This window comes from Felis catus, chromosome A2, assembly GCF_018350175.1.
Source record: "Felis catus isolate Fca126 chromosome A2, F.catus_Fca126_mat1.0, whole genome shotgun sequence".
In the NCBI taxonomy this organism is placed as follows: Eukaryota; Metazoa; Chordata; class Mammalia; order Carnivora; family Felidae; genus Felis; species Felis catus.
Window position 1 is genome coordinate 145,881,866 of NC_058369.1, and position 14,313 is coordinate 145,896,178.

The 14,313-nt window shown below is 47.1% G+C and overlaps 1 protein-coding gene and 1 non-coding gene across 5 annotated transcripts in view; both read left to right on the top strand.

Annotated features, from left to right (window-relative positions):
- NRF1 (nuclear respiratory factor 1) overlaps positions 1–14,313 on the top strand; it is a 145,864-nt gene that overhangs the window by 124,833 nt on the left and 6,718 nt on the right. Inside the window, exon 12 of one of the 4 annotated variants that reach the window (XM_045052742.1) lies at positions 2,772–2,859. The exons of the other annotated variants lie outside the window; for them this stretch is intronic. Within the exon in view, the coding sequence (XP_044908677.1) occupies positions 2,772–2,827 (56 nt within the window). The 3' untranslated portion in view covers positions 2,828–2,859. The remainder of the gene's footprint in view (positions 1–2,771; positions 2,860–14,313) is intronic. 4 annotated transcript variants of the gene reach the window in all.
- Positions 10,737–10,840, top strand: LOC111559656. The gene has a single exon (XR_002740781.1). It is a non-coding gene; the product is annotated as a small nucleolar RNA U13 (small nucleolar RNA).

Genomic DNA, 14,313 nt, shown 5'->3' on the forward strand with positions numbered 1-14,313 from the left:
CGCCTTGAGTGACCGACTTCGGCTCAGGTCATGATCTCCTGGCTTGTGAGTTCGAGCCCCCCATCGGGCTCTGTGCTGACAGCTCAGAGCCTGGAGCCTGCTTCAGATTCTGTGTCTCCCTCTCTCTCTGCCCCTCCCCTGCTCACGCTGTCTCTCTCTCTCTCTCTCTCTCTCTCTCTCTCTCTCTCTCTCTCTCCCCCTCTCTCTCTCTCTCTCTCTCTCTCTCAAAAATAAATAAACATTAAAAAAAATTTTTTTTGATTTAAGTAAAATAAAATTCAGTTATTGGGTCACATTAGCCACATTGCGTGTGCTCAACAGCCATGTGTGGCCTGAGATCCTGGATTTTTTACTCTAATTTATTCACATTTTTTAAAATATTTATTTATTTGTTTATTTGAGAGAGAGCGTGAGTGGGGGAGAGCGGCAGAGGGAAAGAGGGAGAAAATCTCAAGCAGGCTCCACACTCAGCACAGAGCCCGATGCTGGGCTCTATCCCGGGACCCTGGGATCATGACCTGGGCCAAAAGCAAGAGTCAGATGTTCCACCAGTTGTACCACCCAGGCGCCCAGTCACGTTTAAATTTAAATAGCCACAGGTAGGTGGTAGCTACTGTAATGAACTGCGCAGATACCGAACATTTCCGTCTTTGCAGTCAAGTGTATTGGATGGCGCTGATCTAAAGGCTCTAGCAAAAAGACTGCCCTTCTGGCAAGCTGTGCCCCTCTGCGCGGGAAGGGCAGCACCAGTACTTCCAGAGCCTTGCCTCCCAGTGACCTTCTCAGCTCGTAGACAGCATGGCTTTGCTTAAAAAAGAAAACAAAACCGCAAAATAAACATTACCATGTGACTGAAGTAATCCACAACGGGTGAACAGCTGGGCAGGAGGGTTGCAAGAAGAACTGGCCTATTTTTCTAAGGACAGAGCCTCGCAGGAAAACCTGAGACAAGAGGAAGTGCAGACACCTAGACCCGCTTCCTAGTCTCTTTATGCACAACTCGGGCCACTTACACACTTCCACCCAGATGCCTTCCAGAGGCAGATTTCTCTTCTTGGCTACAGGCATCTTGAGGCGAGGTGCATTAATGATTTATAGTGACCCCAGAAAGGATCAAATATCCAGAGCCTGGTGGGTCATAAGGCTGAAAGAAGCCATTACTATTGGATGAATTACAGATTTCACAATGAAAATATGGCTGCTTCTGAAATAGAAACGTGGAGGTGTATACTGGGGCTCTCATTTCTAGAATACCCAGAGGGGTTTACAGTTTTCTGCCCCAGATATGTTCCTTCTGAGCCCTTTTCTAGCATTGAAGTTTGTCCTCCTTCCTGACTCCCTTCACAGTTACCTCCTAAAATCCAAAATGCCTTCCAGAATAGCTGTCACAAGGAAATGGCAAGTTTTCTGACTCCCCATGCTTTCCCATCCAGGGGGATATGTCAATCACACTAATTTTAGGGGCAGCAGAGAATTTTCTTTTTTAGTGTGTATTTATTTTTGAGAGAGAGAAAGAGGCAGCGTGCAAGCAGGGGTGGGGCAGAAAGAGAGGGAGACACGGAATCCAAAGCAGGCTCCGGGCTCTGAGCTGCCAGCACAGAGCCGACGCAGGGCTCGAACTCATGGACTGTGAGATCATGACCTGAGCCGAAGTCGGAGGCCCAACCTACTGAGCCACCCAGGCGACCCAGGAATATTTAGTCCCACTCTTTTTAGTGCCTGGAGCATTGTAAGCATGCAATAACTTAACTACTATCACTGCTACTATTGCTGCTGCTGCTGCTGCTGTTGTTGTTGTTATTATTATTTTTATTATTATTATTATTATTATTAAGCATTCACACCGAATGGGAAGGAGATTAATCTTGAGAACGTTCACTCTTAGCTCTTCCAGGACACATTCTTAGGGTCTGGTCCAGTGAGCCTCCATTGGGGGGAGCAGGTAGTGCTCCCACAGAATCCCAGCTTTCGAAAGCCCCTGTTGCTAATGAAAGCATGTTGTGTCCCTCAGGTGTGCTCGGGAAACAAAACTGAGGTTCACTTCTCCAGAATTACCAGGTCTTTCCTGTCTCTCATCAGAAACAGCCCCCACAGCTGGAGGGGCTGGTTGTCAGGGGTCTTGGTGCCTTTGTCCCCTACAAAAATGCTAACCTATGGATACCTTCAGAAGGAGCAGGACTGTCTCGCGAAAGTGCCAGTGTGATGTTTAGATTCATCTTTCTCCTTGCGGAGTCCGCAAGTCCAGAGGGGATGTACCGTCTCCCCTATACCATTATAAACTAGGGTGGCCTCGGGAATTCATCATTCTTACACCAGGAACTGCTCACCTAGGCTCTGCTACTTGAAGACGGCAGAAAGAAAGCGCGCGTACAATGAAACGACAGGCCTCTACTCGTTGTTCTCTATTCTTAATATTCATCTGAGCCAGAGCCACGTCCTTCCCATGTAGCTCTTAGACGCTTTCCATATTAAAACCTGAATGCCTCCAGAGTCGGCCCCTCGAGGCCCAGAGGGAATTAGCACATATTATCCAACCGGGTTGGCACACCTTCGTCTGTCCCTCAGTCTGACTGTGTCAGGTATTCTCCACTTGGGGAACTTGGTGAGCCGGGGTATTCTGACCAGAGGACTCCGACCAGAGCCTCAGGGCAGGGATTCCCAGAAAGGGGCCTGCCACCTGGCAGGTGGACTGACCAGTCAGTCACCTCCCCGTCCCCAGTGTTAGGAGGGCCAAGTTACACGTTTCCTTATCTCATTCTCCTTCCCTTTAGGTCCCCACATCTTTCTGAGTCTTTGTATTCGAAAGGCAGATTCTGGTCTTAGATGATTCCGGCAGAATCTTGGTGCCTGTCATTGCAGGTAATATTCTGTAAAGGGAAATCTTTTTTTTTTTTTTTTTTTTTTTGGCATACCAAATCCAGAGCCATATTGGACAACTTGAACTGGAGTCATTCCTATTTAATAGGTGGATGAAAAAGTAGGTTTTAATTAAGCGTGTGAAAAGGGGATTGATCACTGTTCGCACAAGAGCCAGAATATTGTGACAGGAAGAATTCCTATAGAATGAAGTCTTTAAGTTGGACTTTCCTTTTTTACTTACGCTTCCATCAGGATTTTGGAGGAATGTCAGCGCACTGTTGTTAACTCCGATAGCTTGTACATCGCAGCCAGTATGGTTTGGGGCCCTCTGGCTCTCAGGTTACCTGTATAAATACAGGGATTCACTTCCCAGCTCTACCATTTGCTTAATAAAGAGCAAATGTGCAGAACCCAGCCGGAGCAGCAGCAGCAGCCTGGCAGAGCCGTAATCTGAACAGGATAAACATGCTCCTTTTTGAATGATGCTCTCTCCCCATCCTCCTGCCAAGAGCAGGATATCAAATGAAGGGGAGGTTGTGGTTGGAGTCAGTAAAGTGAATGTCTAAGTGGCACCTGCTCCATTCAGCAGATCTGCTTTCCCGGGGCCTCCCACTGCACATCTGCTCCTGACAAAGCCTCTTTTCTCCTCCTGTTGGTCAGGCTGAGAGCAAAGGCCTAGCAAGGAGACATATTGGTTTTGCTCTGTCAGCACAATTGCCTGTGACATTATAATTACACCAAATCTTCATTATTAGAAAGGCCCCAATTTAGAGATTTTCAGAGCCAAAAAGGGGTTTTCGAAGTGAAATTGGTAAACACATCTTTTCCGTTGTAAAGCTAGCAATTGGATCTGAAAATCATTGAAGGGGTCTAAATATGGAAACTGAGACACTGCTCTGAGTGAGACTACAAAAACCCTGCTATCAGATTGGCGCATGAAAGAGGCGTCCAGCAATTCTGATTTTAGCCGGCCCAAGCTTTCCGTACTGCCTGTAGTACTGTCATGTAGAGCTATATTATATTGTTCTCAAATGCTGATAAAGTTTCTCACCTGGGGCCCCTGGGGGGTGGGAGGTGTTTAAAAGAAGTTGACGGGGTAGAGCAGCAAGGGAGAAAACCCTACAGTCTAAATAAGGGAAATGCCAGGAAAATATATTTTAGGTGAACGTAGAGCATCCAGTTTCAGATTGAGTTTCCATTTAACAAAGGCAACTCTTATCATGTTCTATGGTGTGTGTACGATCGAAGCGTGTTTATAACGTGGAGGTGGCTCACTGGAAGCTCTGGAAAGGTTGTAGAGCTGCACTCTGGCTACTGAAACTTTAATTAGAGTCGAAGTACAGATGGATTCCTCAGTCCTACCAGCTACGTGGTAGCCACCATGCTGGCCAGTGCACAAACAGAACACGGCCATCTCTACGGTGAGTTCTGGTGGACAGCGCTGTTTTAGAGATTAGTCTGAACCTTTTGAAGTGTCTTGACTGCTTTAGCAAGCCTTGGGAGGTTCCTGTTTCAGCCTCGTTTGGAGGGGGAAAAGAGAATTTGCCTGGATGTGTTTGGAGCCATGTCACTCTATCTTTTCACCTTAAAAAATTGTTTTCCTGCAAGAATCTCCCGTCCTTTCTCCACCCTCACACACACCCAAAATAATAGTAATGAATTCTACCTATCAGAAAGGACTTTCATTTTAGGAAGGTCCACTTTCAGCTGACCTACTCCCTGGTCTCCCCTTCCTAAACCTTTCACGGCCCTGCTGTTTGCCTGGAGAGTTTTCTCATTAAACAGAGCTTCTGACTAACAAGGGCACACGTGAGTGCTCAAGGGCCAAGAGTGTGTATGTGAATTGTTCATTTTGTCTACAACGTGAAGCGTGGACAACACACTGGGGTGGACCATTGAGCTAGTGGCACCTTCCGTTTTCAGCAACTCTGGGGACCAAGAGCAGGGCCTTTAACCTTGCTTCCTTCATTTGTCTGCCTCTTAGAAGTCCCTGCGTGGTTGCTTTGACTCCTGAGAGGAAACCTATGTGAAATAACGAAACTACCTCGAATCTAGATATTCTCCTTTTTCTCGAGACCTTAAATCATGTAAATATAATGTTCCTTATCCTCATAGCAGCCCTATGAGACAGAAGTAGCCCGTTTGTTTTATAAATGTAAGTATAGTCAACTCTCAGTTGCCACATACAGATCATCTGTCATGCAGATTACTCGTGACACATTTTAAATCCTTGGACAGTTTCTCTCAACAAGCAAGCGTAAGCCCGGACCATCTCCTCCACCCCCCACCCAGCTGCTGGGTACTTAAGGAACACAAATTAGTTTTCATATTAGCTTCAGGAAGACATAATTAGGAAAGTAAGTCTGCTGCAAGAAAAGCGCATCATAAATTCCAGGTTGTGGGAGAGACGGCTGACCCTCCCCTCGGCTCAACTAAGAGCCGACTGTAAGATCTGCTTTTACGAACACGCACGCCGTTAGCGCTCCGTGTGCTGGCATGTTTACCAAAGGATTTGTAGAGCCCTCCGTGGGAGGTTGTCAGAGATGGCTTTGTACCCCGGGCACCGGGGCATACAGGGGAGACCGTGTCCTGTGGCCGCTCCTCCCCGCCGCATCCCGGAGGCGCATCTTGCTCAAGTGCTTTTTAAAAGTTCTGTCTGGCCCATCGCAAGCGGAGGCTGACCGAGCATCGCAGGGGGCTCATGTTTGGGCGAAGACGGCAGCAGCCTCAGTGTAAGGTACCAGAGGCACGGCACCCGGCACGGATGGCGGACCGCTCCGTTCTCCGGCCACCAAATGGTCTTAGCCGCTGATGGTTTTGTGCAGAGAAAGCAACCTGGGGATTCCTCTAGTGTCATTCCTTCCGCCTTCTGGCAGAAGCTGGAATTCTTCTATAAAGAACTTGTCCCCGTTAGCAATCTGATTATGCTAAATACAGTCCAGATAGGAAAGGCAGGATAAATAGTTGAACAAAATGAAGTTTATTGAGATAGATTTCTTCCTTTGACTATCAAACCCCGTAACTATTTATTTCTACTTTCCAGTGTACTGTCTTCAGGTGTCTTACTGCCTAAAGACAACTTAATTCTGCTCTTTATATGCTCTTAGAATGTTCTAGTGTTTGTTTTCTAAATGGTACTCTACAGGTTGTGCTTAGTGAGGGATTGAAAAATAGTAGAACATCTTTAGAAGCTTTTTTGCCTCAATCTTTCTGTGTTCAGTTAGCAGAGGCGAGGGCTGGATAGTGGGCACATTTGGAATGTGGTGGGGGGAGGGTTCCTTGTGCTAGTCTCTCTCCTCTTGTACCTGTTTGAAATTCTCCATAATGAAAACACTGACAGTAATAACAGAAAAATAAATAAATCTCCGTTCCCAACTCTAGGTAACTCCTGATTGGCTCTTGTATTCATTTCCACACCTGACTGTTGGCAAAGCCAACTTTCCCCTGAGGTTTCCATCATCTTGGTACCATGGGGCACCTGGCTGGCTCAGTCAGTGGAGCATTTGACTCTTGATCTCGGGGTTGTAAGTTTGAGCCCCATGGTGGGTGTAGATATTACCTAAAATCTTTAAAAAAAAAAAAAAAAAAAAAAAAAATATATATATATATATATATATATATATATATATATATATATATCTCAACACTTTCTGTATTGCTCAGACCCTTCCACTGGTATATAGACTTTGGGGACCTTGAGTGTCCTCCTTCTTCCCAGTGATTTTTCTGGATATTACTGAGCATCTCTTTCCCTTCTCTGGAAGGTCAGATCAGATGTCCTCCTAATAAGCACATACATGTCCCACAGACTTCAGCTGGATACTTTTCTCTCCTGCCATTTTCAGTTTAAAGCCCTGTTGGTCAGACCAGCAGGCCTTGAAGTCATCTTGTTCAGCCCCACACTGGGGGCTCAGCCTGCAGGATTATACACCACAGTGGTTCTGAAGCACAACACCCTGACTTCATGAATATTCCTGGACACCAGTAGTTTCGAACAGAAGGTGTAGAATTGTACCTCTCACTAGCAAAGTAAAAATGAATTTATTTTTAACATTTGGCTTATGGGATGAGGGCAAGAGAAATTTCTCAGTGGTCTGAAAAATTAGGCAAAGGACAGAGTCTGCTGTGAAGGTTCTCGCAGAAAGTGGTTTTTCCAAGAGAGGGTTCACGTTGTCTAGCAAGAGGGGAGAAAACCTTGTATGCCGAGAAGTGCCTGGTTACCCCAAGGCACTGCGAGGCTGCTGTTGGCTCCACGAGAATACTCGGCACGCCAAGTGTAATACATATTTTAATCCATAAATCCCGCAAATGCACCCAAAAGCCACGGACTTAGAAAACACGGAAGAGGAAGATTAAATGTCCCAGAAGCAGCTAATATAACAGAAGCAGAATGATTGGGAGAGAAATACTTTTTCTGTTTCCTCCTTGTCTCAGTGTCTGGAAGGTTACCTGGCTCTCCTTTTCATTTGCTATTGGCATTCTTTTCGTGACCTTCCTTTTCTTGCCCTGAGACTGTCCTCTTTCTTTCTGGTCCTTGTTTGTCATTCCCAGCTTCTGTATCTGCCTGCCTGCTGGACGAGCTTCTCTCCCTGCTTTCCTTCCCGTTCTCCCATCGCTGCACCAGTACACACGACCCCTTTTTTTTCTTCGTATAATAGTGGCTTGTCTTAGACTTCGGTCCCTGGTGTAAATTCTTTCTCAAGCCTGCGAATAAGACTTTAAAGGACTTCCCTCCTGCCTGTCACCCCTAGAGACACCTGGAGATAACCCTCGATGGCTCTTTAAAAACTGCAGAGGGGCGCCTGGATGGCTCAGTCAGTTAAGCGTCCGACTTCAGCTCAGGTCACGATCTCACGGTCTGTGAGTTCGAGCCCCGCGTCGGGCTCTGGGCTGACCACTCAGAGCCCGGAGCCTGCTTTGGATTCTGTGTCTCCCTCTCTCTCTGTCCCTTCCCTACTCATGCTCTGTCTCTCTCTGTCTCAAAAATAAATAAAAACATTAAAAAAAAATTATAAAAAATAAAAAAAATACAAACTGCAGAGTATTACTTAGGTAATATAATTTGTGATTTTATTTCTTAACTATTCCTAGCTTTTCCAGTCACCGTCTTCTGGATCCCCATTCAAGCCAGCATTTTCCTGGTACCTGTAGCTAGCTTTCACATCCATAAACTACAGAAAACATTACATTGTACATTTTTCCTTTGGGTTTTAAGAATCCTTTCTCTTCCACCACATGTGTTGGTTTGATAAATTTATTTGTTTAGTTCTCAATTTCTCCCTGACAACCATCAATATTTGTCTCCCAACTAAAGATATTTCCATGACCAACTTGGAAGGCCTTTGGGCTGAAAGATTCAGTTACAGCAAACAACAATTCCCAGAGGTTTCCCAGATTGTGAGGGCAAATGAAAGGCCCATTCTTCCCCAGGCCGTCTGTCCTGCTCTATCTTGTCGGGCTGGGGCGGGGTGGGGGAAGGGCAGTCTGGTTCCGGGTGACCGTGGCCAGGCCTGTAACCCTGTGCTCTGCTAGGCTTGAGCCCATGCTGTTATTATCCGGAGGGCTTTACACATTTATCAGAGCGATGACGTCATATCGTACTGTCCCTCGCCGTGTATTTAACATTCTTGCTATTGATCAGTGGTTTAGCCTGGATTATTTCTTCACCGATGCGCTGAGTCGCCAGCCATGTCATAGATGCCAGGGTGCCGTTCCAGTGCCAGTTCTGACCATCGCCGCATTTCGGAAAGGAAGCTGCCCGCCAGTCCATCTGCCCTGATTTCATGGCTCTTATCTCTAATCTTTACATCTTTGAAGGCCTTTGGCAAATGATGTGCTTCCTGGCAGGAGCACATCACTGCCGAAAGGAGATCTGTGCTGTCTCTGCTTTCCTTTCTGTTTGCTGAGAGCTTTAGTCTAACGTCTGTGACGCCACCAGACTTCATCAGACCCCTCATTCGAAGTCATCGTCAAAAAGTAGCTGGCATTCATTGTACACCTACTGTGTGCCAGGCACCGTGCCAGACTTCACCGAAGTCAGCACATCTAGTCCTCGACAGCCCTGTGAGATTAGTAACTGCCATTTTACGTTTGAAGCAAGCAAGGTTCACAAGCCATTCGATGGCAGACCCAGGAGTCACGTGTAGTCCTTCTGATTGGCACGCCTTTAAAGGAAATAAAATAGCTTATTTGACCCTCACACAGAATGCACGGGAACTACCGATACAGCATTTGGCTACGCTGCCTTAAGGGTCTTGTTGTGAAAATCCTGCTGCACTTGGGAACAGAGTGAAAGGCTTCAAGGCCTTCAGTCTGCGGAGGCCAAGGCTGATAGGAATGTAACCAAGTTCCTGAAAATCACGAGGAACGAGATCTGGAGTCATATTTAATTAGTAAGCATCTACTGTGTTGAAGCTGCCCAGTATTTTAAAGACAGCAGATTATACAGAGAACAACAACAACTACTTGGAAACAGGTTGGCACAGAGCCGGTGCCAAATGGTGGAGGGAATAAAATCACAGGAAGGAAAGAACCTGACGGGCCATTCTCTCTGTGGTATCTCCATGAAATGTTTGGAAATCGGTGGAAGAATTGGACTTACACTGGCAGGGGACCATTCTAGGTAGAGGGACCTGTCTGAGCAAATACATGTGATATTAGGGTACACTAAGGGGACAGGTATGGTTGTAATGAAGAGAGAATGTAGAGTAATTTGTGGGAAAGGCTGATGTAATCCTTCAAACTAGTAGCTCTTTGGCTGTTATTTTTCCCATAATAGACAGCCATCAAAGTCCTTTGTGCGTGCGTGCGCGTGCATGCGTGTTTTGGGGGAGTGGGGGGAGTTGGGATGGCCGTTGCCAAACGATATTTCAAGAAGATTTAGCTGTGATAATGTAGATGTATTCCTCAAGTCACAGAATACCAAAAGAGTTAGTGTTGAGAAAAGTAAATGAATTCCCCTAAGTAAATAAATTGCATACATACACATACACACGTGCACATGTGTGTGTGTTCCATTATACAGTAGGTAAGTGATGGAACTCATTACTTCGGGAGAGGTCAGGAATAGAGTAGGTCAGCTCATGAATGATAAATTCAGAGTGTGCAAGGCTATGACCCTAACCTTTAAAGTTACTCTCGTTGGCGCCCATGGTCTACCACAAAGCCTCCCCTCATTCCCCCATCAGAGACAGACCACTACAAACCTCAAGGCCTCTTGTTTTGCAGAAAATAGGGCCAAGCCCCTAAACGTGAGCAAATGATCACACAGATGACAAGACCAGACCAGACTTATGACTAGATAGCATTAGCTGCTACCCATGTAATATGATTTGAGAGGCTCAAAGACAAATGTCTGTCCAAAAGTGTATTCCCCTGTCACCCATCATGCCTTAATCTTAAATCCCACTACTAGAGGTAGATTATTTTGAGTCTTGAAAGGAATTGGGCTGAGCGGAACAGTTGAGAGTCCCCCATTACTACACCTATGAAATTAAAAGAAATTTTTTTTGGTAATGTTTATTTATATTTGAGAGAGAGACAGAGTGCAAGCGGGAAAGGGGCAGAGAGAGAGGGAGACAGAATCCGAAGCAGGCTCTAGGCTCTGGGCTGCCAGCACAGAGCTTGACACGGGGCCCGAACTCAGGAGCCGCGAGATCATGACCTGAGCCGAAGTCGCACGCTTAACTGACAGCCACCCGTGCGCCCCTGCACCTATGAAATTTTGAAGTATAAATACCCTCTTAAGCAGTCGTAGTCTTTGATATTTATCCTTGCATATGTGAGAAATTGCAATACATTAAGCACAATAGCAAAAGATTGGAAAGCCAAGACGTGCGTCATTAGAGCACTGGTGAATCAAAATCAAGCGCCTCCAGATCCTTTTGTAGTACGTGAGCATGATGATCGGGTGTTCGCACTGTCGTGTGACATGTGCCTCCCTCAAACCTTGTTGCGACGTTGGCACGCTACCCGTCTGACGTGAAACAAAAATTAAGCACCTTCATACAAATGGAATACTCTGCAGCCGTTCTCCTTGTGTTGTAAGTAAAGATCTCCAAAAAAGCAAGGTGCAGAAGAGTATGAACGTATGCAGTGTTCGAATGGGGAAAATACCCAGACACACGTATACACATCTCCAAATGCACAGTCTTGGGTAGACTACAGACGAGCCCAGAAACTGGCCACAAGTAGTTACCTCTGGGAGGGAGATTGACTCTTTTCAACCCTTCAAGCCCTTTTTGCACCTCTTTTACTATGCCCTCCGTGTGTTACCTATTTTTCGAAATTAAGTCTCTGTTAAAATAGAGATTCTCCTGAAAAGGGGAAACTTAAGAGCCAGATGATCACCTTCTGAGAGATGATGGCCCTGATGAGAGGAGCAAGCCCCTTGAAGAATGGACCCCGTGCGGGGGTCTCCTTGGAGCACTCTGAGTGGCAGCATGGCCGCCTTGTCGGTCAGTCTCCCTGCATGTCCTTCCCCCCAGAAGGTCACCTGACTCTGAAGGGTGTTGGGTGGGAAGTGTGTGAGTTGTGTCAGAGGCGGCCTCGCCCAGGGATCTGAACCTTCACAGCCTGTCCTGATACCCATCGTGTCATGTGAAAGTTTTAGCAGGTCCCTCTGGCTACAGTGGAACAACGGCTGGAGCAGGGCGATGACGAAGGAAGATAAAACGTCGTCCTGGCAAGAGAGGATAGGACTTTGTCCAGGGAGGCAGCAGAGAGAAGTGGCGGAATTCCGGGTTTACGTTTGTAGGGCGAGTTGACAGGATTTGCTGATGGTGTGTGAAGTCAAAGGCGGCTGCAGTTTTGGCCTAGGCACCCGGAGGGGTGCAGTTGGGCAAGACTGGGTGGGGCGTGTCTGACACCCAGGCAGGAGGGAGGTGAGCAGGGTTAGGTCTCATTGTCTTTTGCAGGGAAATGTGGTCCTGGAGCCAGCAACTCCTCCAGAGATTTTAGTCTGACTGCTGTTTGACAAGGAAATCCTTATGCCGGGACTGTGGCTCCTGAGGCCCCTTTGGCCTCTTCCCAGTTTGGCCAGTTCTGTAAACCTAGCCTGGAAGCCTGAGGGGAGAGGCAGCAGTGAGCCCAAAAAGGGAAGTCCCCTGCCTCCCTGGGCCCTGCTGGCCTGCTATTCGATGGTAAGGGTGGCTGAGCCCACAGAATGACTCCCAGATCGACAGGCTGGACGCCTGGCTTTGCCAAACTCCGTCATCTTGGGAGAAAATCACTCTGCTCTGTGTTTCCTTTTCTCTTCTTTTCTTTCTTTCTTTCTCTCTTTTTTTTTTTAAATAAACTTTGTATCTGCTTCCTTTTGAGTTTAAAGAAAAAGAAAGGGGTTTACTAATCCACATGAATGCTAAGGTTTCTTATGGCTTTGAAATATTGGGGTACTCGAGACTGGGGCCCTAAATCTTCAGTATGTGCCCTTAGGATAAGTTTGTGTTTCTGCCAAAGGAACTTGCCTGTCCTCTTGCAAGAGGGAGGCACACCTGCCCTGCCCGCGTCTCTAGGGTCTTAGCAGAGATCAGATGATCCACACTGGATGTAAGAGGGCTTTGAAAAGTGCCAAACAGATGCCCAGAGGCTTACTGCTAGGATTGTACAGGGTCTCTCAGACAAACAAGACGGAGAACTTCAAACTCTGAAAGCAGAATGTGAAGGGCTTCCTGTTGCTTAATCAAACGAAATGACCCAGAATATAAACTGAGATTAACATACACCTTCTAGATTAGGGCTAATCAGGGCCAGGCTGAGCAGATGCAGGGACAATCCCAGCCTGATTACTGTGCCTCAGCATTTAATCATCTCTCCTCCAAGGGCAGGAGGCCGACTTAGCTCATGCTGGCCTGCAAGCCGCCAGTCCCCTCCCCCTTCCCCTTCCGTGGACAGAAAGGGTCAGAGCTGCTGAGACGGTTTAATCTAATCCCATGCCAAAATGGCTGTGTGTGTGAGAGAGAGAGATTCTGAAATTCTAAAATCCCCACAGTAGGATGGTAATGCACTGATTTCAGGTGGAACCGCATGTAGAAAATAATGGAATTGGGATTTCGAGGCATTTGGGGTTATGGAATGACCCTGCATGTGAAATTCTGAAAAGCTCTGAAAAGCTTTTCGGGTATGTGGTTGCTGTTCCCAGTCATTCACTCTCGAGACAGCCTTGTGGAGGGGGGCATTCCATCACCCAGTTGCAGAGGCCAGATTTATTCCTCCCGATTGCGAGGTGAGATACAGAAGACGAAATCTTTATAAATGAGCCCCTCTTTGGATGAGTCCTGAATGCAGTCGTGTTTACATTACTGTTCTGTTGACTGGGAGCTCCTGGCTCCAAAACCGCCTAATCACCCTAGGACGGGGCCACTCCAGCCACCCTGTCTCCGGGAGGGACACCTGCGTGAGCTTCGAAGGCAAGTTTCTCTGTGAGTGCAGAAAACATTCGTTGAGCCCCTGCTGATTGCTGAGGACTCTGAGTCCCTTACAGAGTTGACCGTCTTCTTGAAGACATGCACACAGTGCCTGTGAATATGAGCGCTGCCTCCACGGAGGCCTGTACAGAGTGCTCAGGACCTCAGGAGAGAGGCTAAGGCCAGGGAGGAGAGACCGGCTGCTATGGAAGGAAGGATAGGAGCCCATTCAAGGAACAAGTCCAGGGCCATCATTGCAGGCACAAGGCATGCTTGTGTGCAGGTTGTGGAGGCCCAGTCAAGTGGTTCACCTGCTGGGAGTGTACGGGGGGGAGAGGAGGGCTGGATACGTGGTCACTCGGCCTGAACGGAACAACAGGAGCTGACGTGAAGGGTTTAAATCCTGCAAAGAGATTTGGACCCCATGTCCCTTGGGCCAGTGAAGAATTGTGAAAGAAGGCAACAAGATCCATTTACGTTCAAAAGATTGTTCTAGCTAGAACAGTGGCAGCGAATACATATTTTTGCGCTCGCACCTTTTTCCGTTTTATTCTGGAGCCAATCTCCCACGATACCAAAACTTTTAACGACAGTGTTGGACATGGATCCACGTCCTAGGAAACAAAAACACATCATAAATCAGAGATTCAACTGTGACAATTCTTGAAATCCCCACCGCCCGCCTTCTGATCCCAGCATGATTGTTCGCGGTGAGGAGGTCTCCTTGCTCAAAGTGACCCCTGCGTTTATAAAGTATGTGACTTGTTCCCCAAGTTTGCAGCTTTTGGAACTGACTCAAGCTCAGAAGCAAGAGTAGAGAAATAAGACTGATCTTTGCTTCTAGTTTCAGTTGCTGTTTGCCAGCATGTGGCTTCTTTGCAGGATGACACAGGTGTCCTGGCTTGGCCAGTGCGCATTTGGGGTCACTTCATTAGTTTTGCCCGTTGTGACCGGAAGAGAGGACGAAGACGATGACGATCGTGAATACACTGGAGCGATGGCAGGGGCCGTATGGTCTTCACACATACTCAGGCCAGGCCTGGAGTCTAGA